At 47.3% G+C, this 26,851-nt stretch overlaps 2 protein-coding genes and 2 non-coding genes across 4 annotated transcripts; all 4 read left to right on the top strand.

The window, feature by feature from the left end:
• The first annotated feature begins 1,147 nt into the window (after positions 1-1,147).
• RPL21 (ribosomal protein L21) lies at positions 1,148-5,324 on the top strand. The gene is made up of 6 exons (XM_052650055.1): positions 1,148-1,224; positions 3,438-3,516; positions 3,761-3,822; positions 4,304-4,416; positions 4,932-5,082; positions 5,190-5,324. The coding sequence occupies exons 2-6, from the start codon at positions 3,450-3,452 to the stop codon at positions 5,277-5,279; spliced, it is 483 nt and encodes a 160-aa protein (XP_052506015.1). The 5' UTR covers positions 1,148-1,224; positions 3,438-3,449; the 3' UTR covers positions 5,280-5,324.
• On the top strand, positions 4,130-4,200 carry LOC128057914 (small nucleolar RNA SNORD102). Its single transcript, XR_008200368.1, has one exon. It is a non-coding gene; the product is annotated as a small nucleolar RNA SNORD102 (small nucleolar RNA).
• On the top strand, positions 4,447-4,573 carry LOC128057918 (small nucleolar RNA SNORA27). The gene has a single exon (XR_008200371.1). It is a non-coding gene; the product is annotated as a small nucleolar RNA SNORA27 (small nucleolar RNA).
• Positions 5,325-14,418: 9,094 nt separating the features above from the next.
• RASL11A (RAS like family 11 member A) lies at positions 14,419-16,694 on the top strand. Its single transcript, XM_052650299.1, has 4 exons — positions 14,419-14,557; positions 14,928-14,984; positions 15,103-15,182; positions 16,163-16,694. Exons 1-4 carry the CDS (start codon positions 14,449-14,451, stop codon positions 16,634-16,636), a joined length of 720 nt encoding a protein of 239 aa, XP_052506259.1. The 5' UTR covers positions 14,419-14,448; the 3' UTR covers positions 16,637-16,694.
• The last annotated feature ends 10,157 nt before the right edge of the window (positions 16,695-26,851 follow it).

Here is a 26,851-nt window from a genome sequence, read left to right as displayed (position 1 = left end):
ATGGGATTCCCTACCCAAGGATAATGGAGTGGGTTGCCATGCCCTCCTCCTGGGCATCTTCCCGACCCAGCGATCGAACCCAGGCCTCCCGCATTGCAGGCGGATTCCAGACAGATTCCTCACCAGCCGAGCCACATGGCTTAACACTGCTATCTGTTGAACAAAACAAAGTCCGTGTGTGCAAACTACAGCCCAGATATGACTTATTATAGTGACTGCAGTTGGCCTGTGTGCAGCCGAGGACGACGCTCAACTGTGGAGATGCGGTCAGGGAGACGGCAGAGGCTGCGTTTATCCAAGGAGCCTTAGCAAGGAAAATCGTAAGAAAGGAAAGATGACCTGTGGGAGCTGGAAGAAAGTGATTCTAACGGCCAACAACTAAAAATACACCCCCCCCCCCCCAATCTTAGGGCCTTAGCAGGATCCTTATTGAAACCTGCGGAATCTTTAGTTGCAACACAAGATGCGGCAGATGGGAATCTAGATCCTCCACCAGGGATGGGACCAGGGACCCCTGCATTGGGAAAGCGGGGGTCCCAGCCACTGGACCGTCGGGGAAATCCCCGGAATCTGATTATTCCTACATCTTCCGTTTCACTAGATTTTGCCCTGTGGCTTTTCAAAGTGGTTGTAACACGCACGAACCTACCAGATGTGTAGTATGCTTTTACGCATTAAGAAAAAAAAAAGTTTGAAACACGTACAAACCGGACAATACGCTTTCTTCACTATAGCCTGGCTTTTCTGCACACACAGCAATCCCCACAGACTGCAGCAGGGAGCACAGACCTATAACCTCGCGCGCCCGGGTGCTGCCCGAGGACGCACGCACACGCCCGCACCCGGCGTGGCGTCTGACGCAGGTGCTGACGTTAGCACGCTCGGGACGTCGGCGCCCGTTGGACCCCCTTGAAGGCCCCTTTCCGGGCTGTCTGGCAAGAGCCAAGTGTCAGCCTGTGTCGGTCGATTACCTCGCCCTCTTTTTCGCAAGAAAGGATAGTATCCTCACAGGCTCTCCTCGTCCTCAGGGACGATGATCTCACTCCCCAGGAAAGAATGGCTGTCGATCGGCGTTTCTTCAGGCAGCGCCGTGGGCAGCCCACAGGCCCTTGAAAGGCGCATGCGCGGCCCCGCCTCCTCCTTTTCGGCCGGAACCGCCATCTTCCAGGTAAAGGCCAACGCGTGGTTCCCGCCGCCTCCCGTCTTTCCCCCGGCCCTTCAGGCGTGAGTTTCAACCCTGTGGCGGCTGAGGCCGCGCATGAAGCCCTAGAAAGGCTGTCTAGCTTCTCCGGGGGCCGTTGGCTCAAGTGGTGGGGCCGTGTCCGTCCAGACCCGGGACCGCGGCCCCGGGGCTGGGCCGAGGCACGACCTGCTGAGGGGAAGGACCCCGGAGTAGCGGGGCCGCGGCCCTTGGGTGACATGACTCGGGTCTGTCGGGGCAAGGGAACTGGTTCTTCCGGCGCTTGCACGGCTTCAGCCTCGCTGACCTGGGATTCCTCGGACCGGCTCTGAGGCCGCGTGACCCTTTCTTTTCGAATGCCTTCAGGGTGGCCTCCTTATTCTCGTTGCAGAAGCTGAAGTATACGTGCTGCCGGCTAGGGGCTTCAGTGTGGTAGGAACGGGTTGGCGAGGCGTGTGTGTAAGCCTGGGGTCCTGGTCGGAGAACCGCAGAGGTGCCCAGAGTCCACCTGGACCAAGAAACCGAGGCCGTTAGTCTTTCATACAGAGGGAGTGATTTCGGGTCGTTTAAATGTTGTCTTGGGGCCCCAGTTGGACAAAGGGAAAATGCTTTTGTTGGCTACCGGTGTATTATTAATGCAGGGCAGCAAGTGTCGAGTGAAGTCACTCAGTCGTGTCCGACTCTTTGCGACCCCGTGGACTGTAGCCCACCAGGCTTCTCTGTCCGTGGGATTTACTAGGCAAGAATACTGGAGTGGGTTGCCATTTCCTACTCCAGGCGATCTTCCCGACCCAGGGATCGAACCCAGGTCTCCTGCATTGTAGGCAGACGCTTTAGTTCTGAGAAGTTTGGAGGGGCAGGGGGGGAGGCGGAGTTAAGAAACCACTTGGTCCTAGTTTTTGCGTCTTTTTGTCTAGTTTGTGGACTTCCCTGGTGGCTCAGACGGTAAAGCGTCTGCCTACAATGAGGGAGACCCGGGATCAATCCCTGGGTCCGGAAGATCTGGAGAAGGAAATGGCAATCCACTCCAGTATTCTTGCCTGGGAAGTCCCAGGACAGAGGAGGCTGGCAGGCTAGTTTGTAGCAGCCAGTTGCCAGAGTTGCCCGAACTGCGAGATGCGCTCCGTAGTGGATCTCATTTTGACTTTGGGAAAGCAAGTCGTGTGTCTTGGGTTGTGAATGGATTTCTAACTAGTAGGCTCAGTAGTCAAGAGATGACTTACATTACTGATACCCACAGAGCATGTTTCCTTGTTTATGAACGTAAGTCGAGTTTATATGAACTTAGTGCAAATGTAGAGTTGAGAATTGAAGCGTTTTGGGGCTTGATAGATTCTTCTTGGCTTTCTTTTTCGTTGTGAATTTTTTAAAAAGTTTTTATAGGCATATAGTCAGTCAATTTACAATGTAGCGTACAGCAGAGTGAATCAGTTATACATGTCTTTTTTTAATATTCTTTTCCCATATAGACCATTACAGAGTAATTAGTAGAATATGAAGTAAGAGTGTGCACAGTGGTTTAACTTTGATGGGTTAGCTAAAACATTATTCTGCTTCCTTGCCAGGCAAGTCATATGAAAAAGATTCTTGGGAGTCACTTCTTTTGAAGATATGGTAACATTGAGAGATTGATTTAGGTTAGAACACTGTGTTCTAACTTGTGATCTCCTTGTGGTAGGAGTCGTTGCCAGCAATGGTAGTTCTCTTGGATGATCTGAAGCAATTAAAACCATTATTTTGACCTTTTGGGAAACAGTGAAAAGTTAAACAGCATGTAGATAAACCTTACATTTCCTGGTAAACAACTGAGTAATTAGATATGTGAAGTGAGTTAGAGATTTTTGATAAGTTAATAGAATCTGTATAAGAGAAACCTGTAGGTTGAAAGGGGGGTTTATCCAATATGCAAAAATAAAAGACTGAGTTTTGTGCTTTGCCTTCTAGTAATTCCAGTGCTCTTGGCAGTCTCAGAAATAGTATGCCAGGGTCCTGTTGTGTTTTTATATTCTCGTAGGGAAAGTGCTGGTTTGGATTCTGAAATCCAGTTCTGCTTCTTAGACTTTTTAGGCGATTTTGGCAAAAATCTTGGTAAAATTACTGCTGCTTCCCCTTTTATAAGAGCTATTGATTGGTGAGCTAACCTTGTAGATGGTTGCCTAATTCTGATGTTGCTACTGAAATGAGTGCATGTTTTTTGGTTAAAGGAGAAGATGGCAATGTTGACACTGTTTGAGTGTTCTGTGCTTTCTGGTTTCAGTGATTCGCCAAGATGACCAACACAAAGGGAAAGAGGCGGGGCACCCGCTACATGTTCTCCAGGCCTTTCAGAAAACATGGTGAGTGGAGCTGCCCTCCTGGTTTATTGCCTGTGTGTTGCAGTTCATACAGTGTGTTCTTAATAAATGACACTGATTAATTAGCATCTGCCTTTTAATAAATATAAAACATGCATTTTATATATAATTTCTAAATTGTTGGCTATCAAGATAAAGTACTTCTAAAAGCCAAAAAGTAGTGTGTTGAAGGTAGTAAGTATTTCTTTTACTCTCAATATTGACTTTTTTTTTTTCCTTTTTGCAGGAGTTGTTCCTTTGGCCACATACATGCGGATCTACAGGAAGGGTGATATTGTAGATATCAAGGTAAATTAGAAAACTGGAGAATTAACCACAGAATAACATTAGAAGTTAGAAAAGTTGTGTTTAATATTGAAATTTGAACTGTGTGTATTACATCTTTTTATCTTCCTAATTGAGGGGAAATCCATTTACTGAGAAGGAGCTCCTTAGAGTGTGGAATCGCTATTGTAATTTCACTTTCAAAAACAAGCTTTTAAAATGCTATTTTGAGTCTTAAGAATTTTCTCATTACTTGTTTTTAACAGCTAGTGGAAAAGTGTGGGGGGGAGGGAATCATAAGAACTTGAGTGTATGTGTCCTGGCACTCCAGAGCTTAATGATGATTGTCTTTTTGATTGCTTAAAGCAACGTGAAAATGACATTTCACCGGCTCTGAGAGCTCTTGAGTTGCCTTTTAAAGAAAAAACAAAGTTAAAATATCTTACTTTGGGTTTAAAAGGAGAGGGGAAATTGTTGGTATAACATTGATTTCCTTTCTAAACAGGGAATGGGTACTGTTCAAAAAGGAATGCCCCACAAATGTTACCATGGCAAAACTGGGAGAGTCTACAATGTTACCCAGCATGCTGTTGGCATCATTGTAAACAAACAGGTTAAGTAAGTAAGGTCCAATTTGTGTATTGCCTCACACCCCCTTTCACTTTGCCAATTGGACTTATGTCTTTATTGGTCATTCAAGTGGGGCAAAGGAAACAACCTTTTAAAACTCAGGCAAACTGGGTGTTTGTCTTGTAACCTGTCAGAGGAAACATTGTAATAAACTTAGTTTGCACCTTTCAGTGTTAAAGTCTTATGCAGTATGTTAACTAAGTAGTTAGAGTTTTCAGAAAGTAAGAATTTAATAAGTTGTACATTTTATTAGTGGTCTGGTTTTGCTTAAATTATTTGGTATTTCAGTCTGTCATCTCACAGAAGAGAGGTTATGAATGGGGATGTTTGCCTCAACACCCAAATCAGCAAGATTTAATAAATCATTGTAAATTTGCTGTCATCTTGTTGGTTTATCCTGTCTGTGGGTAGAGGTTCATGGTTTAAAGGGAAACCCGTGAAAGGATTCTCTGAATTTAGGCTGTGTTTTTGATGAAGCACTTACAAGGCTCCTTTTTCTCCAGGGGCAAGATTCTTGCCAAGAGAATTAATGTGCGTATTGAGCATATTAAGCACTCTAAGAGCCGAGATAGCTTCCTGAAACGTGTGAAGGAAAATGATCAGAAAAAGAAGGAAGCCAAAGAGAAAGGGACTTGGGTTCAGCTGAAGCGCCAGGTGAGTACTTGGCAGGGTTTTTTGGTGTTGAGTGTGTTATTGGTTCTGGGAGCAGTTTAAAATTGAGTTACAGTACTTTATATAATTATTCCCTTGTGTTTTTTTAGCCTGCTCCACCTAGAGAAGCACACTTTGTGAGGACCAATGGAAAGGAACCCGAACTGTTGGAGCCCATCCCCTATGAATTCATGGCCTGATGGGTGTAAAAATAAAGACCTGGACTGTACAAATGTTTCTCTTAATTGAGTAGAGTTGTTGTGTCCAAATTCAGTGGGTAATGTCTTTTCAAATTTAGTGTTTTTTCTTCCTGAAAGGTGTAAGATAGTTTGTTGTTCAGTATTTTTTAATAAACTGCCAGATATTATTTATAAAGTATTTTTACTTCTTGGAAAATAGCCTATTAAATCCCTGTTGGGGGGGATATAATGAATGAACAATTAAGATTATCTGTTGTGTTATAGTTAAGTTCAGGAAAAGTTGATTATTCCTAATTGCATCATAAATAGATGTGTTTTGAGGATCAGGAACTTAACTTTGAAGCCTGAGCTGCTTAGACCATTCATGCAGCAGTGCTCAGTGGAGTGTTAAAAACCGGAAGACCTTTTTTATTTAAACTGATGTGGCCTTCTAAACACTTAACAAAATGTACTCAACTTGGAATAAGTTCAGTTTTGCCCATTCTGCATGAAAGGAAGCAGAGGCACAAGTCAAGTAAGTTGCCAAGGTTATGAGAGGGGAGAGTCGGGCAAGGGTTTATTGCTTCATAGTAATAAGATTTTAAAGCTGCTTAGTGTCTTTGGAGCACATTTTGGGTTCTGTTACTTCCTGGGTATTATTAATTGTATGTGGTAAACACCCAGTAGGGGCTTGACCCACCCCACTCCCTTGCCTTCAGTATTGTAGCAAGCTTGTTTAAAGGGTGTTCTCTGCCCACTGTTAGAGACAAGAACCTGTATATGATGTTAGTAAATGAAGTGCATCTGTTGGCATTCCTGTTCTGTGTTTTTCAAGGTAAGTTGATGGTACCGCTTATGCACCAGTTGAAGTCACTTTGCCTATTTGAAAATTCTATTTTATGAATGTCTTTCACAGCTATTTCTTCATTCCTTTTTAGTCTCACTTTCTCTTCATTTCTTGCAGCTACTGTTAGAGTAGCTTCAAGACTTCACACTTGCTGACCCTCTTCTTACAATGCATACTGCTTAGCCTGTGTCACTTCTGCTGCCTTTGCAAAGAGGAATGAAAGATCTCCCCCTCCAGGGTGGTTGTGGAGATTGATTGGAAGCCATGTAAAACACACAGCGTGGTGTCACATAGTGTTTGGTGGCAACATTGTGATCTGTTGAGTTTGCAGTTTTCATTCAGGGCAGGAATATTAAAACAGCTGTCTGTAACTCTAACTGAAGTCCAGGTCCTACTAAATATTCTTTTCCTACATGATGGCTCTATTAGGAAAATTCTGTGCATTGCCCCAGTTCTGCACATACGCTTGCCTTGGCCCAAAACACCCATACTTGACTTTCTTCATTTGATGCTTGTCCTTCATTTACCTTGAATCATAGTTGAACCATCCCTGATAAAAGCATGTTAAGGAAGGGTATGAAAGCGCTTGGAATCGGAAATACCATCTGGTTTAGGTTGATGGAATGAAATCCGCCACCGCCCCCCCCGCCCCCCAAAAAAAAAAAGTTCTCAAGACAGATGTTTGATCCCTGGGTTGGGAAGATCCTATGGAGAAAGGAAAAGCTACCAGCTTAAGTATTCTGGCCTGGAGAATTCCATGGACTGTGTAGTCCATGGGGTTGCAAAGAGTGGGACACTGCTGAACGACTTTCACTTCCTTTACCAGCTGAGCCACCAGGGAAGCCCAAGAATACTGGAGTGGGTAGCCTATCCCTTCTGCAGCTGATCTTGCCAACCCAGGAACCAGGATCTCCTGCATTGCAGGTGGATTCTTTACCAACTGAGCTATGAGGGAAGCCCCTGGCACATAAGTCCTCGATAAATGCTCGGATGAGAAAAGCACTGCCTTTTTTTTTTTTTTTTTTTGAAGTAGACATACTTTAGGTGGTTTTATTTTCCTGTGGACTTTATAAACTACAGGAAAATAAAACCACCTAAAGGAGATGTCTACTTGTTTTAAAAGGCAGTGCTTTTCTCATTGAGCATTTATTGACTATAGTGACTTATAACCTACAGTGTTTCTGAGTTTTGAGGGCTAACCAACCATGTTGCTCAGGAGTAATTGGGGTTATTAAATATTTCATGTAATGTGGAAACAGGCTATTTCAAACCTTTGTTTATGCTCCAGCAAGTCATGTTAACCTTGTTTTGTGTTGCTCCTGTAAAATGAGGATTGTCTGCAAGTCTGACAGATTGGACCAAAGGATTTTCTAGAAGTCCTTTGTGTGCTTTGAGTGATTCCACTAACTCACTAAATGAAGTGTAATTTGACTTGTCAAAAAGGAAATGGAGGATCATAGGACACCTCAGTGCTGGAGGGCTGCTGAGGCTAGACCAGAGAAAGGGCTGCAGATGGGACTGGCCACTCAGGGGAGGTCACCAGGAAATGGGAACTCCTCTGGTGTGCAGTACAGCAGTTTTATAAATTGCTGTCAATGGTGAGACACTGAATCTGCATCCTCAGCCACAGTAGTGAATTTCAGATTCTTGATACTGATTGCTTTCCTAAAGGGTAGTACCAGTCTGCCCGCTGAGTGAGTGAAAATGCTTGTCTTCTCACTCCCCAGTTGCTAATTTGTCGCTGCTTAGTCGCTCAGTTGTGTCAGACTGACCCCATGGACTATAGCCTGCCAGGCTCCTCTGTCCGCGGGGATTTTCCAGGGCAGAATACTGGACTGGGTTGCCATTTCCTTCTCCAGGAGATCTTCCTGACCCAGGAATCAAACCCAGGTCTCCAGCATTGCAGGCAGATTCTTTACCTTCTGAGCCACCAGGGAAGCCCCATTGTAATTTAGTCCTTGCTAATCTGGTGGGAGAAAATGTTGCATTACTGAATTTGGCTTTCGTTAGCTTCTGGACCACTTACCTGGTTTCCTTTTGCCTCCACTGCCATCTCTGCTGGACCTTCCTGTCTTTCTGACCTTTATTCTCGCATTGAAAGCCCTGTATCATCTGGCCTCTTACCTCCCTTTCTGACCTCATCTTGTACCACTTCCAGCCAAAGTCAGATTCAGTAAGTCAGGAGATGGTTACTGTCACCTCCCCTACTTGACCCTGAAAGGAGGTTAAACACCCGTAAGGAAGTTACAACCTAGGAGAAGGAGTCCAATCAGAAATCCTATTTAAATCAAGGCAAAATAAGGCTTCGAGAGGTGCATTGACACAGGGCCCTTGTTTTCACCAATTATTCTTGGTTTCTCTTGTTTGCTTGACCCTTTCCACTGCTGCTGCCTTCATTTCAGCTTATGGACTGCTGAGAGCCAGCAAATGAAACAAACAGCTTCTGTGTCTCATTTCTTTTGTAGCTTCAACTCCCAGTCTCCCACTCAAATCTGGCTTCCACCTACACCACTCTAATGAAATACTCTTACAGGTCACCAAACACCTGCTAATTAAATCTGGAGAGTTTTCCAATTTGGCTTCATCTCCCTAGTATTTGTCAGAGCCAGGAAGTTTTTTTCCTTTCAAAGGCTTCAGCCGTCATGCGTGTGTGTATCTCCTGCATTGGCAGGTGGGTCCTTTCCCACAATGCCACCTGGGAAGGCCCTTCTGCCATCATCCTTTCACCAAGTTCCCTGCCTGTCTAACTCCCTCGGCCACTTTATTTTGGATCTTCCTTGTTCCACATCTGTCCCTCCTAAGTTCTTTCTAGGAGCAGTGGTTCTTCCAAGTATGGTGCCCCAGAGGTGGCATCCACATCTAAGGAACTTGTTAAAAATGCAGACCTACCCCAGAGCTACTGAGTCAGAAATTCTAGGGGTGGGGCCTGGCACTTGAAACAAGCTCCCTGGATGATTGAGCAGTATTCTGAAATGTGAGATCCACTAGATTTATCTTCAGCCGTCTCTAATAAACTTGGGACTCAATTTCAGCGCTCACTTTCTCTGAAGCTCTACACCTGTATTTCCAACTCTTGGGCATCTCTCGTTTAGTGCAACTATTTTACAGATGAGCTTGGAAGGTTTTATTAGTGGAGAGATGAATTGAAACCCTTGAGCTTTGTGTGTGCTGATAAAAGTATGTGCCTGCCTTGAAATGCAGGTCCTTTAATGAGGAACCATCACAAAGTATGCATTTATAAATGAATCCCTTACTGTACAATTCCCTTTTTTCCACACATACCAATGAAAATGAAAAATATTCTAGCTATAAAACTTTTCACCCTGTTCTTATTAAGAGCCACAATTGTGATTGAGGCTGTGTGGCTTGGACTTTCTCTTCTGATCTAGCCAGGTATCACTGAAGGCCTTATGTTCGTGTTCAGCTGAACCCAATCTGAAGGGTTGAATAAGCTATACCTCTGAAATTATCTTCTAAATGTTTGGCAAAACAAAAAAACCCTCAGTTTCATATCTCTTCTATTTTCCCATTAGCGTAGATTTGCAGTTTTCTCTGTACTAGGATAGGAAAGATTCTAAAATATAAACAATTGCTAAAATTTAGCAATAAGCATCACTATAATATAACAGGTTTATCTTATTTTTTTGAGCACAGGAGACTTTCAAGCTGAATTTGATTTGTTTGGGATATGAGTGTTTATAGCATATTCATCCCAGCCCTATTTAAAAGGGAAAAATTAGTATGTTCAAGCGAGAAATCTTCATAGAATCTTAGGTAGATTGCTTGGTTATGAGAAGAGTGAGGCAGCAACTGCAGCTATTATGCTGAGATGGAGAATGTACAGAGGCGTGAAGAACCATCCAAGACTCTACTGTGGGTCTTTTCAAACAGCAGGAGCCATGTGGTGAGGAGCCACGGATGGGCCATCTCTCAGAGTCCCGCATGAAAAAGGCATAGAGAATCCTCACAGAACTTTTCCCAGCAAGAGTGCAGTTTATGGAAATCATTCAGGTTAGAAAAGGGATGCCACGGGGTACTCTTTGCTGTCTATCAAATGAGATGATGGCTTAGCTCAAGGGGAGATGTGATTGAGTGTCTGCTCCTGAGAAAGAGCAAGAGTTCCAGTTAATTTCTCACAGGAGATGAGTAAGCAAACAGCTTGAAGATCTAGAGAGCATCTGATCTGAGACTGTGCCACCACGTCCTACCTTCCTGGTTTTGCTCATGCAGCTCCCCCAACTAGATAAGACCTGTCTCTAACCTTGTGTTTCCATCTATCCAATATGCCCAGAGACCAGTCTTTTCTCCCTGTAGCTTTCCCTGATAACCTGACCCCCACCTCATATTTCTAACATAAGGTCGAGGTGTGCAGCATTATAAACCAGCGTCTTGTGTACATTGCAAAGCGATCACCGCCAAAGCTACAGTTAACCATCCATCAGCATACAGGTGGCCCCCTTCACTCTTTCCGCCTCCCTTCCAACCTTCCCCTCCGGTAACCACCAGTCTTCCTCTCTGTATCCATGAGTTTGTTTTTAAGTATCCTGACTTATATTAAGTGCACAGCCTAGTGTTTCAATACTTTTATAGATTATACTCCATTAAAAGTTATTAAAGGGACTTCCCTGGTGGTCCTGTTGATTAAGACTCCATGCTTCCACTGCGGGGCGTGTGGATTTGATCCCTGATCAGGGAACTAGACCCCACATGCCTCTCAGCGTGGCCGAAAAGTTAAAAAAATTTTTTTTTACCCATTTCACAGGATTAAGATTAAGGGAGAATTAAGATAATTTGCCGACTGAAGTCCGTCAAGTCAAGGCTATGGTTTTTCCAGTGGTCATGTATGGATGTAAGAGTTGGACTGTGAAGAAAGCTGAGTGCTGAAGAACTGATGCTTTTGAACTGTGGTGTTGGAGAAGACTCTTGAGAGTCCCTTGGACTGCAAGGAGATCCAACCAGTCCATTCTGAAGGAGATCAAGCCTGGGATTTCTTTGGAAGGAATGATGCTAAAGCTGAAACTCCAGTACTTTGGCCACCTCATGTGAGGAGTTGACTCATTGAAAAAGACTTTGATGCTGGAAGGGATTGGGGGCAGGAGGAGAAGGGGATGACAGAGGACGAGATGGCTTGATGGCATCACTGACTCGATGGACGTGAGTCTGAGTGAACTCTGGGAGTTGGTGATGGACAGGGAGGCCTGGTGTGCTGCGATTCATGGGGTCGCAAAGAATCGGACATGACTGAGCCACTGAACTGAAGATAATTTAGAATTTTTTGTAAACTCAAGAATAATATATAAATGATAATTTGATAATTATTTTAATTAACTTCGGGCTTCCCTGGTGGCTCAGACAATAAAGCATCTGTCTGCAAATGCAGGAGACCCGGGTTCGATCCCTGGGTTGGGAAGATCCCCTGGAGAAGGAAATGGCAGCCCATTCCAGTATTGCCTGGAAAATCCCATGTATAGCGGAGCCTGGTAGGCTGCTGTCCATGGGGTCGCAAAGAGTCGGACATGACTGAGCGACTTCACTTCACTTCACTTCAGTTCTTAATTAACTTCACAATGGGGCTGTCTGTGAAGGCAGGTGAGAGTGTCTTACACATTGTTGTCCTCTTGGTAAATGTTTGATAATAGAAAGCTGTTCTCTGTGTTCTGTACCAGCACTTAGCAGCTTTGCTGAGAGTAGATTTTCAATCATTTGACTGCTGAACTGAAATAAGGGAGTGGGTAGAGGACAGAGCCTAATTTTTATACTGGGGAATTTAGGATACATAGGAAAGGTAGCTGACATTGGGTGATGGTGCTAGAAGAGATGTTCTTGAAGTCCAGGAGGACCCCTGGCAAAGTTTTGTCTAGGGCTGGAAATCAAGCTCCTTCCTGTGGCTGGTGAAGGTTAATAGCGTCTGGAGCCTGCTATTTGCGTATTACCAAATCTACTCTTCACACTTCTCAACACCCACGGATCTGTATATTCATATCTGTGCCTACACACTTCTATTATCTTTTTAAAACCACTTCAGCATGCCTGTGATATGTTGCTTGCACCACCATATTACATAACTCTGGACACAAAGAAATTCAAATGAAATAGAAGACGAGCACCTACAGTTTAGGCAAGGCTATTTATAATTCTACTGTTCAGGTACACATCTGCATTGAAAGGTCATGGGTGATCTTGTGTGTTTGCAAATGCAAAGAGCTTTCCAAGGAGAATGGAGTAATGTTTCGAGCTCTCTGAGCAAAGGTGCAGTGTAAGTACAGACAGAACGTAACTGCCACCAGGCAGAGAACAGTCTTAGGAATCTTCCCTATGGGGCGACCTTAACCTACAACGATCGTATATACATGACAGAAAATCCACGATTCAGCCAAGAAAGGGCTCTCTTGCCCCTTGTAAGTTCTACATTTTAGCCTCAGAAGAGTGAGGGTGTGTGGACAGAGCCCATGACTGCTGCTTAGCATGCGTCCCCTCTTCCATTGCTGGGTTCCTAGCATAGTAGCAGTTTGTGTCACCTCCGGGAAGAACTGACTCAAGCTAGTCCTGGTCTTCTCTGCTGGGCATTGGAAACACTCATTCCCAGCTTCTCAGCTCTGGCCACCGAGATGTAAGAGAGCCTACTGGGTTCTTCTGAGAGTTACTTTATTTCATAATAAAAAGAGACAGAGGGTTCCCTCCTTCCCTTTTGGCTTGGATGAGTACTTGATGTTTGGTGAAGCAGGAGCCATTCTGTGCTCAAGAAGCATAGGCCAAGAGAAACTGAAAGGCAATAGCCCAGGTCCTTGTCACTGAACCCGGTGATTTCAAGGTGGTTCTGTAAGTCACCACCATCTTTGTGGGATTTTTCCCCAGTCAGGGAAGGAGGGTCCAGGCTTCAAGTCTCTCCAGTAAGACTGAGGCTGCACAGAAAGGAACTGCCTTGTGCAGAGCCAAAAGCCAGTTCAGCTGACATAAGGCGATCCCTCTCAGGGTGTTTCTTGGAACATTTTCTCCTGAGAGTAAGTTAACCTCAAAACCAGGGTTTGGGGAATGAGGTTACACATGTGACTTCTGTCTTCTCCAGTTTACACAGTGAAGACTCCATTCATTCAGAAAGTCAGTCAGTGAACTAACATTTATTAATGGCCTCCCAAGATACCACTATGTGCTGGGCACCCAAGACCAATCTAGAGGCCCTGCATTCTGGGAGACAGACATGAAATAAACACTCCACCAGGCAGTAATGACAGCTGGCCAAGGGTGCCCTGAGAGTTCATCACTGGGGTACAAGGCTGGGGATGACAGAGATCAGAGGAAGCGACCCCGGGGGAGGGGGAAGGACGCCAGTCCACTCCCAGATTCTTCAGGCAAGAAGCCAGGCGAGCAGGAGGGAGGGAGCCGAGGAGACCCCAGGAGACTGAGAGGCACAAGAAATGAGGAAACTTGGCGATTAACCCATGTCGATGTGAGAGGGGTCAGAGTCAAGGCCTTTCAAGGGCGAGAACTGAGAGCCAGGCTCTTCAGCCTGGCCACTGTGGGCTCAGAAACCCAAGACAGGCCCCCTTTTGCTTTTGTGTCCTCTTCCTCCCCCTTCCACGTCCACCCTAAACTCCACTTTACACCTAGAAGTAAGCACTTGTATAACGAAGCGAACGAGTGACTCAGGTCCTAGGACGGGATCCGATGGAGATTTAGTCCGGAGTCAGAGCTCTCAATGGATGGGACGCTGATTGAGTGTCGCTAAAGAGTCAATTCAGCCGGCATCAGCAGCCAGGCTGGGTCTGGAGGCTGAGCTGTGAACGACAGCTTCCCCAAGGGGCCTTCACAAATCTGGAGCGAGGTCACACTGACCGCGCCTCCCTTCCACTGACAGTCAGGGCACTTCTTCTTAATAATGCCGCCCCTCAGCATCTTTCAACAATACAAATGGCAACACTGGACAGGAGTTTATCCTTCCTAGTGATGCGGAAACATCTGGCCGATCCCCTTTTTCCTCTTCCTTTCGTGCCCCAGCTCGTAACTCTGATCTCAGATTCACCCACTGGTCTAGTGACCCAGGGCTCGCCTCTGCGGGATGCAGGGGCCGCCCGGGCGACGCGGGCGCAGTGGAGGCGGGGTCTCCAGGGCCCGGGGGCTGGCGCGGAGCGTCAGGCAGCGGCGCGGTGGTGACGGTCGCCCGGGCCCTCCGGCTCCGCCCCCTGCCCGCCGCTGCGGGAAGGGGCGGGAAGAGGAGGAGGCCGCAGCGCCCCCAGCGCGCCCAGCCCTTTAAAAGCCGCGGGCCTGGCCAGCCGCGCCGGCCGCCACGGTCCCCGCGCACCGGTGTCCCCGCGCTCCAGCACGCGCTCCGTGCGGCTGCCCACCATGTCCGGGCACTTTCTCCTCGCGCCCATCCCCGAGTCCTCCTCCGACTACCTCCTGCCCAAGGACATCAAACTGGCCGTGCTGGGCGCCGGCCGCGTGGGCAAGAGTGGTGAGTACCCCGGGGACAAGGGGGCTCTCCGCGGAGCGGGGGAGGGCAGGGGAGACCCACTCGTGTCCGCGCGCGTGCAGGCCTGCCGCCCGCCCCGCTCACCTGGCTTCCCGCGGCTTCCCCCGGAGCATCCATGCCCGGGCCCTAGCCAGTGGGCACCTGTGTGGTGCCCGGTGCGGCCGTAGCACACCCACGGCCGCACCCGCCTCAGAACTTGCGGAGGCCACGGCCGCGCCCTGGGCTCTGCGGAGCCTTGAGGATGCGCGCTGTACCCGCGGCTCCGCGGCCGGTCACGCCCTCTTTCCTGAGCCGGTCGGCTCTGGCAGTCTCGTCCTAGTCCTGCAGCTGAATTTTCCTCTTGCCTTTTCAGCGATGATCGTGCGCTTCCTGACCAAGAGATTCATCGGCGATTATGAGCCGAATACAGGTTAGATTCCTCTCGCGCTCTTGGGGCTGCGTGCTCGGATATTTGTTTTGTGGTTTTTTTTTTTTTTTTCTTGATGAGAGTATGAGAATTTAAAACCCAAATCTCCTTAATCCTCCAGGCAAGTTGTACTCGCGGCTTGTATACGTGGAGGGAGACCAGGTCTCCCTGCAGATCCAGGACACCCCCGGGGGCATCCAGGTAAGGACTGCGGGGAGCCGGTGGCCCACGCGCTTGCGGACGCCGGAGCCAGGTGTCTACGCGAGCCGGTTGTGCACTGAGATGCAGGGGCCTTCCCAGGTGGCGCTAGTGGTAAAGAATCCGCCTGCCGTGGCAGGAGATGGAGGGGTGGGCCTTCCCCAGGTGGGGCCCAGTCGTTGGAGTGTTAGAAACCGGCCACGATAGGGGGAGGGGGCAGGGAGAGGAGGTCGTTAGAGGCCGTCCCCTCCTGTCCGCTACCTCGGAAACGGGGAGTCAGGCTTACCCTCTCTCTGCAGCAGCAGCCCGGGCATCACTGATTGCAGGGATCCCAGGAATTCTGTAAGAGCTCAGTCTTGGAGCCTGAACAAAACTGTGGGGTGGGACTCTGGAGAGGGTCTTCTCTCCAGGAGGACCCCCGAAGCGCTCCCGTTTCTAGCTGTTTCTGCAGTACCTGCATTCAGATAACCCCTGGGCAAGCTGTCAGGAATGTAACTTGATTAACAAGTTACTAATTGCTCTCTGTCCTAGGGAGGGAAGATCTGAAAGAAGGAATTTGTTTCTGTAACATTCTCAAGAAGGACATGCTAAAAATATTTTTATGGGTTTGGGAATAGATATTTATCTTGGCTTATGCTCAAAGTTTTGTTTGTTCGAAGTTAGTTCCCTAAAAATTGCGCCATCCTGAGTTGAAAGTTCTCACTGAAGTCCTTCTTCAGTCAGTCCTCCAGGGTTCATCACAGACAACCTGCCAAGCTTAAAAGTGATGCATGGGTAACAGCTCAGAAAATAACCCAGGCGGGGACCCTGCCTGAGAATCGGGTCTTTCCATGTTAAAAGCCTGCTGTAGAAGCCAGGTAGCATCTGAAAACTATATTTAGCGATCTTTCTTTCAAACTTTTCTTCCAAGGGTAGCTTTGATGTTCTCTTGGTGCCTTCCCACCGAGGCCTTCCTAGATCCGGGCTCTTTTCGCTCTTTTCAGGTCCAGGACAGCCTCACACAGCCAGGTGACCCCTTGTCCAAGTGCGTGCAGTGGGCAGAGGGCTTCCTGTTGGTCTATTCCATCACGGACTATGACAGCTACCTGGCCATCCGCCCCCTGCACCAGCACATCCGGAAGGTCCACCCCGACTCCAGAGCCCCCGTCGTCATCGTGGGCAACAAGGGGGACCTGCTGCATGCCCGGCAGGTGCAGACCCGAGAGGGCGTCCAGCTGGCCAATGAGCTGGGCAGCCTGTTCCTGGAAGTTTCCACCAGCGAGAACTATGAAGACGTGTGTGATGCATTCCGGCATCTGTGCAGAGAAGTGAGCAAGCTGCACAGCCTGGGGTCAGAGAGGAGGAGAGCCTCAGTCGTCCCGCGGCCGCGCTCACCCAACATGCAGGACCTCAAGAGGCGCTTCAAGCAGGCTCTGTCCTCCAAGGCTAAGGCCCCCTCTGCCCCCACCCTGGGGTAGACACAGCACCACTGCTGCTTGACTCGTCTCCTTTTAACCCATGCATTCGTGCTACTGAGAAGACTGCGGGGGGTGGGCCCCCCTTTTTAATCAGACACTCAGAGTTTATTTTTATACAGACTGTTGGTTTTCAAGTGTATATGTATTTCTGAAAATTCAAACAGTGATTGTCTAGAAGTTGGATAAAGATTGTTTGTTGTTTTTTTTAATAAAAGATTTTTAAAAAACTAACAGCTAGCCACTTTTCCATTAAAGGCAAATGGCAACCTTGCTCCTTGTTTTTAAATGTCTTTTTATAGAAATCATACTTGCACCAGAGCCCAGAACTGCTCTGAGCTTGCCCTGGGTCTGAACTCTGATTGGTGGCTTCTGCAGTGTGGGATTGGTTTAGAAGGAATCTGTGGGAGAAAGAAGAGTCTGTGGAGGAGGAATGGGATTTGGATAGCTGCAGGATGGCTCAACTGGGAAAGAACCTGTCTGCCAATGCAGGAGATGCAAAAGATTTGAGTTCAATTCCTGGATCAGGAAGATCCCCTGGAGACGGAAATGGCATCCCACTCCAGTATTCTTGCCTGGAGAATCCCATGGACAGAGGGGCCTGGAGGGCTGCAGTCCATGGGTTCGCAAAGAGCTGGACTTGACTGAGCCTGCACTCCCACATACATCTTTAATTAGGGCACTTTTCCCCAGGCATGAAATTGATACCAGGTAATTTTCAAGGGGAGAGGTTCCTTGCACATAGATGCCAAAAAATTATGACATGAATAACATTATCATTTATTGATTCAAATGGAAGTTTACCCTCTCCTTCATATTAGAGAAGCAATCTCCCTTTGAGTATTGCCATTGTCAGTAAGTGCACGCTCCCTGGAGTTGCTTGAAAATTCTCCACCCCTCTCTGTCTCCCTTACCCTCACCAGTGGGGCACCTGGTCTGTCTGTTCTCCTATTTTTCTCTAAAGCATCACTTTGTCTTAATCTAGCCTTTGCAGCTCTTGCCTGGATTGGCAGGCAAGCATGTGGACAAGACTGGTTTCTTGGCAGAATGGTTTCTTTCTTTGCACCCAGACAAACTTACTAAAACCAAACCTGATCATCTTGTTTCTGTGATTGAAAAAATTCAGCTAGTTTCCCCTTATCTACTGGATAAAATATTAATGAGGCATAGAATCAGGATTATTTACCACCTCTCCAGATTCATTACTCCTTCCTCCCAAAACCTTTCATATAGGCTGGGGGGGCTGTAGTAAATATTTGATGAATGAATGAGTGACTACATTATTTTTGGTGCCCAGGGCAATCAAGGCAGACGATGATGAAACAACATGTCACTTCTGCAGAATGAGGGCAGGAGGTGTACAGAATGGTTGAAGGTTCTTTATTAGCAGTGGCAGAGAGGAAATATTGCTGACGAGGGTAGAACTCCTGAAACATTTGGCAGAATGTTGAAAACTTGGGTGGCTGAGGACAGAACAGTCTATACACATTTTTAAGGTTTGCCTTACTTCCAAAGTGTTGTCATCAGTCTAGGGGGGCCACCTCCACCCTCACGAGGGAGGAGGAACTAAGCATCCTTGGTCCTTCTTCACCCCTCCCCATCATCACTCTGTCTTGAAACTCCTGGCTCTTTCTCTATCCACCAATCATCCTCCTTCTGGTCAAGCTTCGACTTTAATTCTGCCCTTAAACTGCAGAATGATTTAATTAACATGCCTATCAGTGAGGTTCTGGAGGACGGGACGGAGTCCAAACGGCTAAGTGGTACATCCTGCAGACATTCTGTACTTGACATGCGACCTATGAAAAAAGCAAACTTGAATGATAGGAAGACAAATCAATTAGAACAGAAGAAAATAAATTTGTTTTGCTCGTATTGAGATGAAGGGCACCACAGACATTCTGGAGTTTATTAATATCCTTTTCAAGAAAATGGATTAAAGTAAATAGCCATGGAAGGCGGCAGTGAACAAAAGAGCAAATAGGAGAGACTAGATGACTGTTTAGTCAAGAATGTGGGGCTTGAGTAACTTTTTTCCCTGGTATGTGTTGCAATTTTAACTGCTCATGATGCAAAGTTCAAATTCAAATTTACAATGTGAAGATACTTTGTGTGGTTAATAGTTTATCCTTACCATTTGATCTGTCTCCAAAAGGAGACTTGGAAAGACTTGGCTGAAATTTGTCTCAAGCTACTTTGAAAGATGTGATCTAGGGGGAAAAAAATCCCCAAACAATGATTTTTTCAAACACCATTAAGTTAGCCAGGGCTCAAGGCGAGTGAACGGACGAAAGTGATGACTGGGTTGTGAAAGCAGACGTTTCAGCAGAGTAGAAATTTGCCGGCCCCAAATGAAACGTAGTCATCGCCTGTTTGAACGCCGTCAGGTGCCTCCACCCCAGTAGAAAAGCAGCTTTCTCAGGACTGGACGGGTCATCATCATTGAATTCAGCCCAACAGCACCTATAAGGGTCTCCCGTGCACACTCCGAAAAGATATCTTGGGCACCCTCCATCAAACTGTCAGAGGTGTCTCTTCTGGTGAATTGGAAAGAAAATGTTCTCCAGAGCAGGTCTACTTGGACAAAATAGGTATCATCCTTTTAAAAAAAAGTTTTAATTCTTTAAATTGAAGTATAGTGGATTTACATTGTGTGCTAAGTCGCTTCGATTGTGTCTGACTCTGTGCGATCCTATGGACTGTAGCCTGCCAGCCTCTTCTGTCCATGGGATTCTCCAGGCAAGAAAACTGGAGTGGGTTGCCATACCCTCCTCCAGGGGATCTTCCTGACCAAGGAACTAAACCCAGGTCTCCTGTGTTGCAGGCAGATTATTTACTATCTGAGCCACTAGGTAAGTGTTGTGTTGATTTTTGCTGTACAACAAAGTTATTCTGTTACACACATACGTACATTCTTTTTCATGTTCTTTTCCACTATGGTTTATCACAGGATTTACTTTTTTTTAAAGATTTGTTTTGATGTGAACCATTTTTAAAGTCTTTTATTGACTTCGTTACAATATTGCTTCTGTTTCTTTATAGTTTGTTGTTTTGGTCCTGAGGGTGAGGCATGTGGGATGTTTGCTCCCTGGTCAGGGATCGAACCTGAGTCCCCTACACTGAAAGACAAAGTCTTAACCACTGGACCACCAGGGAAGTCCCATTATCACAAGATACTGAATATAGTTACCTGTGCTATACAGTAGGACCTTGTTGTTTATCCACCCTATATATTGGGTTGAGCGAAAAGTTCATTCAAAAATCCAACCGGCTCTAGTTTTCTCTCCTAGAGAATTCCGTGGTCAGAGGAGCCTGGTGGGCTAAAGTCCATGGGGTCGCAAAGAGTCGCACACGACTGAGTGACTAAGATTCATCTTCTTTGAGCATCCTTTCACGTTCCATGAGGATTAATGCGTAAAGTTGTAAAAACACTGGCTACCATTTCTTACCAGCACTCTCTACTTACATTAGAACAACAGTGTTAAAAACAGCAGAGATTACTTTGCCTGGAAACACTCACATGGATTTATAACTCAGGAAAAGTTGGGAAGATTCAGGAGCTCCTGCCAAAGAACAGTTACCAAGCTGCCTTAAGGAGGCAGCACAGGTGGGCTCCTGAGTGAGACCAACTCCACACCCTGCCTTGTCGTGGGTCCCCTGGGAACTTGGGCAAAGTGCAAAAAGAAGAGTTTCCTTACCTTAAAATGGAGCTAACACTACCCGTCGAGCAGAGTTATTGTCAGAGTCTGACACACATGAGGTACTCAGTTGTGGTTGTTGTTTTATGGTTTTTTTTAATTTTTAAAAAATATTTATTTTACTTATTTATTTGACCTTGTGGCATGCAGGATCTTTGTTGCATCCTGCATGATCTTTCATGGCAGCCATGCTTGGACTCTCTCGAGCTGTGGTCCTCAGGCTGAAGAGTTGTGTCGGGCAGGCTTGGTTGCTCTGTGGCAGGTGGAATCTTACTTTCTAGACTGGAGATCGATCCTGCATCATCTGCGTTGCAAGACGGATTCTTTTTCTTTTTTTTTTAATTTTAATTAATTCAATTTTTCAATTGGATAATTGTTTTACAGAATTTTGTTGCTTTCTGTTAAACCTTCAAAAAGGAAGGGATATATGTATGCCTATGGCTGATTCATGTTGAGGTTTGCAAGATGGATTCTTAACCAGGGGACCACCAGCGAAGTCCCCTGTCACTATTATTATTTTGAAGTTGTTTTAGGAAAGGGCATACTTGAACACTCTACAGGGTATAAGTAGTTGCTTTGAACAATGTGACTTTTCCCACTTCACATCTGGGAAAAAGAAGGTTTGCTGAGGGGCAGTTATTCAATCAATAATAATACCTAACAATTCTTGATCTTTTACCATGTGCTAGCACCTTAATTTCCTCCACAATCCTCTGGGTACTGTTATGGTCATTCCCATCTTTCAGATGAGGAAACTGAGGCTCAGAGAAGTCACAGAGTGGCCTCAGTTCATTTAAGCCAGGAACCAGGAAGCCTGGCTCCAGGAAGAAGAAAGAATTTCGGAGGCTGCTTCCCTGCCCTTCCGTAGGGCCTGCCATCACCTCTGGGGGAATCCCTGGGACCCTGTTGTTAGTATTTGAGCCCTGGAGGAGGAATCTGCATTTCCACGAGCACCGTGAAGTCCTGAGGCTGTCTCCTGTTTGAAAGCTCTGAGCAAGATCCCAGTCCGGACTCCTGGACTCCACCCCAGGCTTCCTGTTTAACCAGGGAAGTCAGACTTGAAGCAGGGAAGGCAGGGGTGTCACAGGAGCAGGGGGCCTGGACTGGCCTGGTGCTGTGGCTGGTGAGGCAGGTGAGGCTGGTGCTGCATCCAGGTGGCGGGACTGCCCTTCCCTTGAGAGCTCCTGCCTGAGCGGCCGCTTTGAAGGCTATGGGGGTGGGGGTGGGGGTGGGGGTTTGGGCCGTGGGTGGGAGCTAGGGTGATGGGCATGGCCAACATGCGTGGGCCCCAGAGCTGTGTTGTCTCCCCAGATTCTTCTCTGACGGGCGCCTGGAGGAGATACCTCCACAGCAGCCCTGGTGATTCATGTGCTTTCTTTTCTCCAGGAGGCGGGAGGTTAGCACCTTGCAGAGGAGGAGGGGGCGAGGTGAAGGTCACCTTCCTGGGGCTGTGGCAGTGAGTGGGTCACTGCAGAGTGGTTTACTGCTGGAGCAGAGCTTCAAAGTGCACAGCGGGGGCTAAGAGTGCCTCCCCGCCCCAACTCAGTGTGAGTGTACTTGCTGGGGTGGGGGGCAAGAAAGAGGGAAAAGAAAAAGGTTTAAAAAGAAAGGCCAATGCATTTCTCCAGATGGAGAAAACATGAGGCTTCTACCCCAATGTTTGAGAGGCCATCAGTGATCTGTGTGCTGGTTATATCTTCGTAGCATGATAATAAGATAATAAACAACAATTACCTACCATAACTACTGAATATGCACTGTGTTCCATGTATTACGGTATTAGAGTTCTCCAGAAAAACAGAAACAACAAGATAAAGATGTATTTGTATTTATTATCATAATTTTCAATATTTATTTATTTGGGTCTTAGTTATGGCACACAGGATCTTCACCTGTGGCATGCAAGCTCTTAGTTGCAGCATGTGAGATCTAGTTCCCTGATCAGGGATCCAGCCCAGGCCCCCTGTACTGGGAGCATGGAATCTTAGCCACTGGACCACCAGGGAAGTCCCTCTCATGACTATTATTACAAGGAACTGACTCATGTAATAATGGAGACTGAGAAGTTCTGCCATCAGCAAGTTGGGACCCCAGCAGTGCTGATGGTGTGTTTCCAGCCTGAAGCAGCCAGTCTCAAGATCCAAGAGCAAGTGTTTCAGTCTGAGTTCAGAGGCAGGAAAGATGAATGTCCCAGCTCCAGGCAGTCAGGCTGGAAGGAGTTCCCTCTTACTTCAGGAAGGATCAGCCTTTCTAGTCTATCTAGGCCTTCGACTAATTGGATGAGGCCCACCCACACCAGGGAGGGCAATCTGCTTTCCTCGGTTTCCTGAATCACATGTTAATCTCATGTAGAAACACCTTCCCAGACACACCCAGTATAATGCTGGAGCAAATATTTGGATACCCCATGGCCTGGTCAAGTTGACACATAGAGAAATTTAGCTAATCACATATAGTAATTTAGGTACATTCACTCATTCAATCCTCCCAATGATTCTATTAGAGTAACTCATTGTTTTCATCCCCATTTGACAGATGAGGAAAATGAGGCTCAGAGAAGTTCATTAACTTTCTCATAAGCCTCTCAGCAGGTAGAGTGGCACAGTTGAGAGTCAAGTCCAAGTCTTTCTGGTTTGAAAACCACTGTACTGTACTTCATGCAAAGCCAATCATCCCCCTGCAGGCACCCCTGGAAGCTGCTACCATTCTTCTGATGAAGCATTTGACCTTGACTATTGCATGGTACACCCGTCAAGGTTTTCATTTACAAACAATAGAAAAGACTCTGGCTGATTGAAGAAAAAAAAAAAAAGGTGGCGGTGGCAGGGGTGTATTAAAAGGCTTTTAAGTAACTCACACAATCACTGGGTGAGCTAGGGAACAACCATGGGGGCTGCACAGTTAGACAGAGGCCAAGAAAATATCTGGCATTTTCAGCATCTGCTTTGGCAGGTGGTCCCTGCGTCCCACCCAGACCTTTGAGGTGAAGGCTCACTCCAGACATTGGTAGGGGTTCTGACACTGAGGTGGCAAAAGCCACTGCACCCACTGAATGGTGACTGGGCGTGCAGAGGGTTTCCCACCTTAAAGGCAAATGTGACGATGGCCAAGGCCATATTTATTGATTGATTGATTTGGCTGTGCCGAGTCTTAGTTGCAGCACATAGGATCTAGTTGCAGCGTGTGGGATCTAGTTCCCCAACCAGGGATTGAACCCAGGTCCCCTGCATTGGGAGTATGGGGTGTTAGCCGTTGGACTGCCAGGGAAGTTCCAGCAATGACTGTCTTAATGCATGCTTTCTCTTGCACGTGCCTGCATGGTTGCAGTGACATCTGCCTTCAAAGCTGCTGGCTTGCCTCCAGAGGAGTCACCTGTGGTTAGTGGGACCCTCGCTGACCATGCAGGGCACACTGTGAGAGAGAGGGCACGAGAGCTTGTGAGAGCTGATCATGAGGGTGCAGTTCTGGAGGAGGTCCCCAGGAAGATGTGACCTCTGCTTTGACCCGACAGCTGGCCCCGGGCAACTGGAGGTCCTTCACCCCACCCCCGTCCTTGGAATGTGCTCTTTGCTTGTCCTCCCTCCTCCCAGAAGCTGCAGGGGACTTAGCCTTGAGACAGTGATGTGTCCAGACCAACGGACTGTGTCTGCCTGCACCCAGCTGAGGCCTCTGGGTAAACTTTCAAGATTCTCGAGGGCAGGGCGGAGATCTTGTTGTCTTATAGCCGCTCCAGACTCCACGTGAGTTCGCTTGCTTATTAAACCTGCTGCCTACCAGTCTGAGGTGTCTGTCTCTTTCTTCCGACTTCACCCAGGAAGCTCCCGAGGAGGCGTGTGAACCGCCAGGGCAGAGGCCTCTCACTGCGATTCTGACCAGGATGCAGTTAGCGTCCAGTCGTGTTCTTTATGGCGTCTTTTCCCTGTGGCAGGAGATCCAGTCGCATCATGTTATTCAGCTGTCATGTCTTGCCCATCTCCTTTAACCCAGCTCTAATATTTTTAGGTTCTTTTGTCCAAAGCCCAACATTTATTGGCAAAGTCACTTTTAGAAAATAACATACTTCAGTAGCATTTCAGACTCTCAACATGACCACCTGAACAGCATCGTTGAATCTTTCTGAAGGCATGGTTCCTTTGGCATAAAGCAGACCACTTTTTTTTTTAAAATTTCATGCTTCAGAAGGTTAAAAAAAAAATGAACATTTTACAAGGTTCCCTTTTCTCTTTCCCGGGTGCGCTGAAAACCCTGAGTGCCGTGAACAAGCAAGAAGGAGGCACCTGACCAACAATTTTGAACAGAAAGGCCCTCGTTGCTTGAATGACCGGCTGTATCAGACAATTAGGACTGAGGAGAGTTTAACTCATGAGTCCTCACGACATCCCATGGGTGCAGTCTGGGAGCACCCCTTCCTCATTCCCCCTCTTCATTGTCCGAATTCCCCAGTGCACTTTAAGAAGCCAGCATGTTCACCTGCGATTGTATTTTAGGAGGAGGAGCTTGTAACAGACGCTCAGGTTTCAGAGGCCCATCACTGGCCCCAGAGTCAGCTTCTCTCTTCTCCCAGGCATTCCGGCATTTGAAAGGAGCATCTGTGTGAGTAAAAACAATACTCATTCCATGAAGGGATTCCAAGTGAAGTCATTCAGCTGGTGACAGATTTAGATGCTCGAAAACAGGCATCACTTCCCTCACACTGACACACACATCCGATCGCCCACTGGAAGGATGGGCAGGATCCGGAGCCATGGAAGACTCCAGGTGGGGGAAAACGTGTGCAGACTGTCGTCGGAGCAGCCCGTCAGCATCGTTCTTTCCCCTCCCTCCACCCTCTCCCCTGGAAGGAAGGCCGCCGCGCCTCCCTGCTTGATCTCTGCAGGCTGACTTCAAGCCTATCGGAGGCGGTGGGGTCCTCCCTTGTCAGTCACGGTCGAGTCTTACCTGCCCGTCTAGAGTGGCAGTCCGCATATCCCGACACAATCTTCTCTTGGTTCCTCCCAGACCTTGTGTATTCATCGACCCTAAACACGGCTTGTCTGTTCTGTCTCCAGGCCCACATTCGTGTGCTCCTTCCACGTGGAACTCCAGCCCATCAAGGTCCTAGCCTGCCTGCAAGAGAAAACACACATTCTCCTTCCTCCGTGGAGCCTCCTCTGACCCCTTCATGCCTCCTCCCTGGGCCCCAAGCACATAGTAGGTGCTTGGTTGTTACTCTGAAGTGAGTTGAGTAAATGAAGGGGGAAAACCTGAACTGCTCATTGCCTCCGTTACTCTTAGTAACGCTGATTAGAGTCACAGAATTTATAGCACAAGTGGGCTAAGGGGCTACCCAGGTTGCAGGAGAGTAGATGGTTGCCAAGGTCGAATTCAACTTATTTGAATTTTATGTGTTCTTATTCTGTTTGTGCTGGGAGGCTGGACATAGAGATGAGTGCACGAGGCCACTTGGCCCTGACAAGAACATGATCTTGCTGATGCTGAGTTTGTCCGGGAATCAGAAGTCTGATGTTTGTAAATATTCCTTTAAATGCAAGCGTTAAGGGTAGAGGTTGTTTGTATAAGTTCTTCCGGAAGAGGGTTGCCAATCCAAGTGTTACACACTTGTGGCAGAGGCCAAACCGACCTGCTCAGATCCCATGAGGCCCTACCGTGCAGGGTCCATGTCACTGGGGCCACGCCACCTCCCACCACTCCCCGACCCCTGCAGCTGGCTGAATGTTCTCTGCCATCCGTGGTCTTGTTTCATCCCTCCTTGCTGACCGCAGGGCAGGAGAGAAGGGGAACAGGAGCCTCAGGACTGATGGAGCCGGGCTCCCGTGTCATTGACCCGCTGCCCACATGCCAGCTCCTCAGAAGCGAAGGATTTCTGTTAGTAACTGACCTTTGCTTTGGTGTAGCTTTCTGGAGCCTGCAGACATTTTTCATGGCTGCTGCCTCATTCAGCCATCGAGGGAGCCTGTAAATTAGGCAGTGAAGCTATTATTTCCACTTTTGGGAGGAAACCAAGGCTCAGAAAGACTACCAGTTTTGACCACATAAGTAGAATGTGGCAGCACGGGAATCAGAGCCTTGTTTTAATGACTGCTCCCGCGCTCTCTCCACTCTACACACCACCTTGTGCAAACAATAAGAGCTTTGTGCCATCCGATGTTCAGTCATTGGCATTAAGCTGGCTTATTGGGTGCTATAATGTGATGATAGCAGTATATCATGCGTCTGCATGCTAAGTTGCTTCAGGCGTGTCTGACTCTTTGCGACCCTATGGGCTGCAACCTGCCAAGCTCCTCTGTCCATGGGATTCTCCAGGAAAGAACACTGGAATGGGTTGCCAGTTCCTCCTCCCAGGGATCTTCCTAACTGGAGTGAACCCGTGTCTCTTCTGTCTCCTGCATTGACAGGTGAATTCTTTACCACTATTACCACATCTGTGTAGATGGCCAGAGTCAAATATACCTGGTGGAATAGAATTTTCCAGTTTTATTTTCTTGAAACAGGTGTATTATGTAGTTCAGAAAAATGTAAA

The sequence above is a fragment of the Budorcas taxicolor genome, chromosome 12 (assembly GCF_023091745.1).
Source record: "Budorcas taxicolor isolate Tak-1 chromosome 12, Takin1.1, whole genome shotgun sequence".
In the NCBI taxonomy this organism is placed as follows: Eukaryota; Metazoa; Chordata; class Mammalia; order Artiodactyla; family Bovidae; genus Budorcas; species Budorcas taxicolor.
Note: the sequence above shows the minus strand (reverse complement) of the source record. Positions and strands in the feature narration are given on the sequence as shown.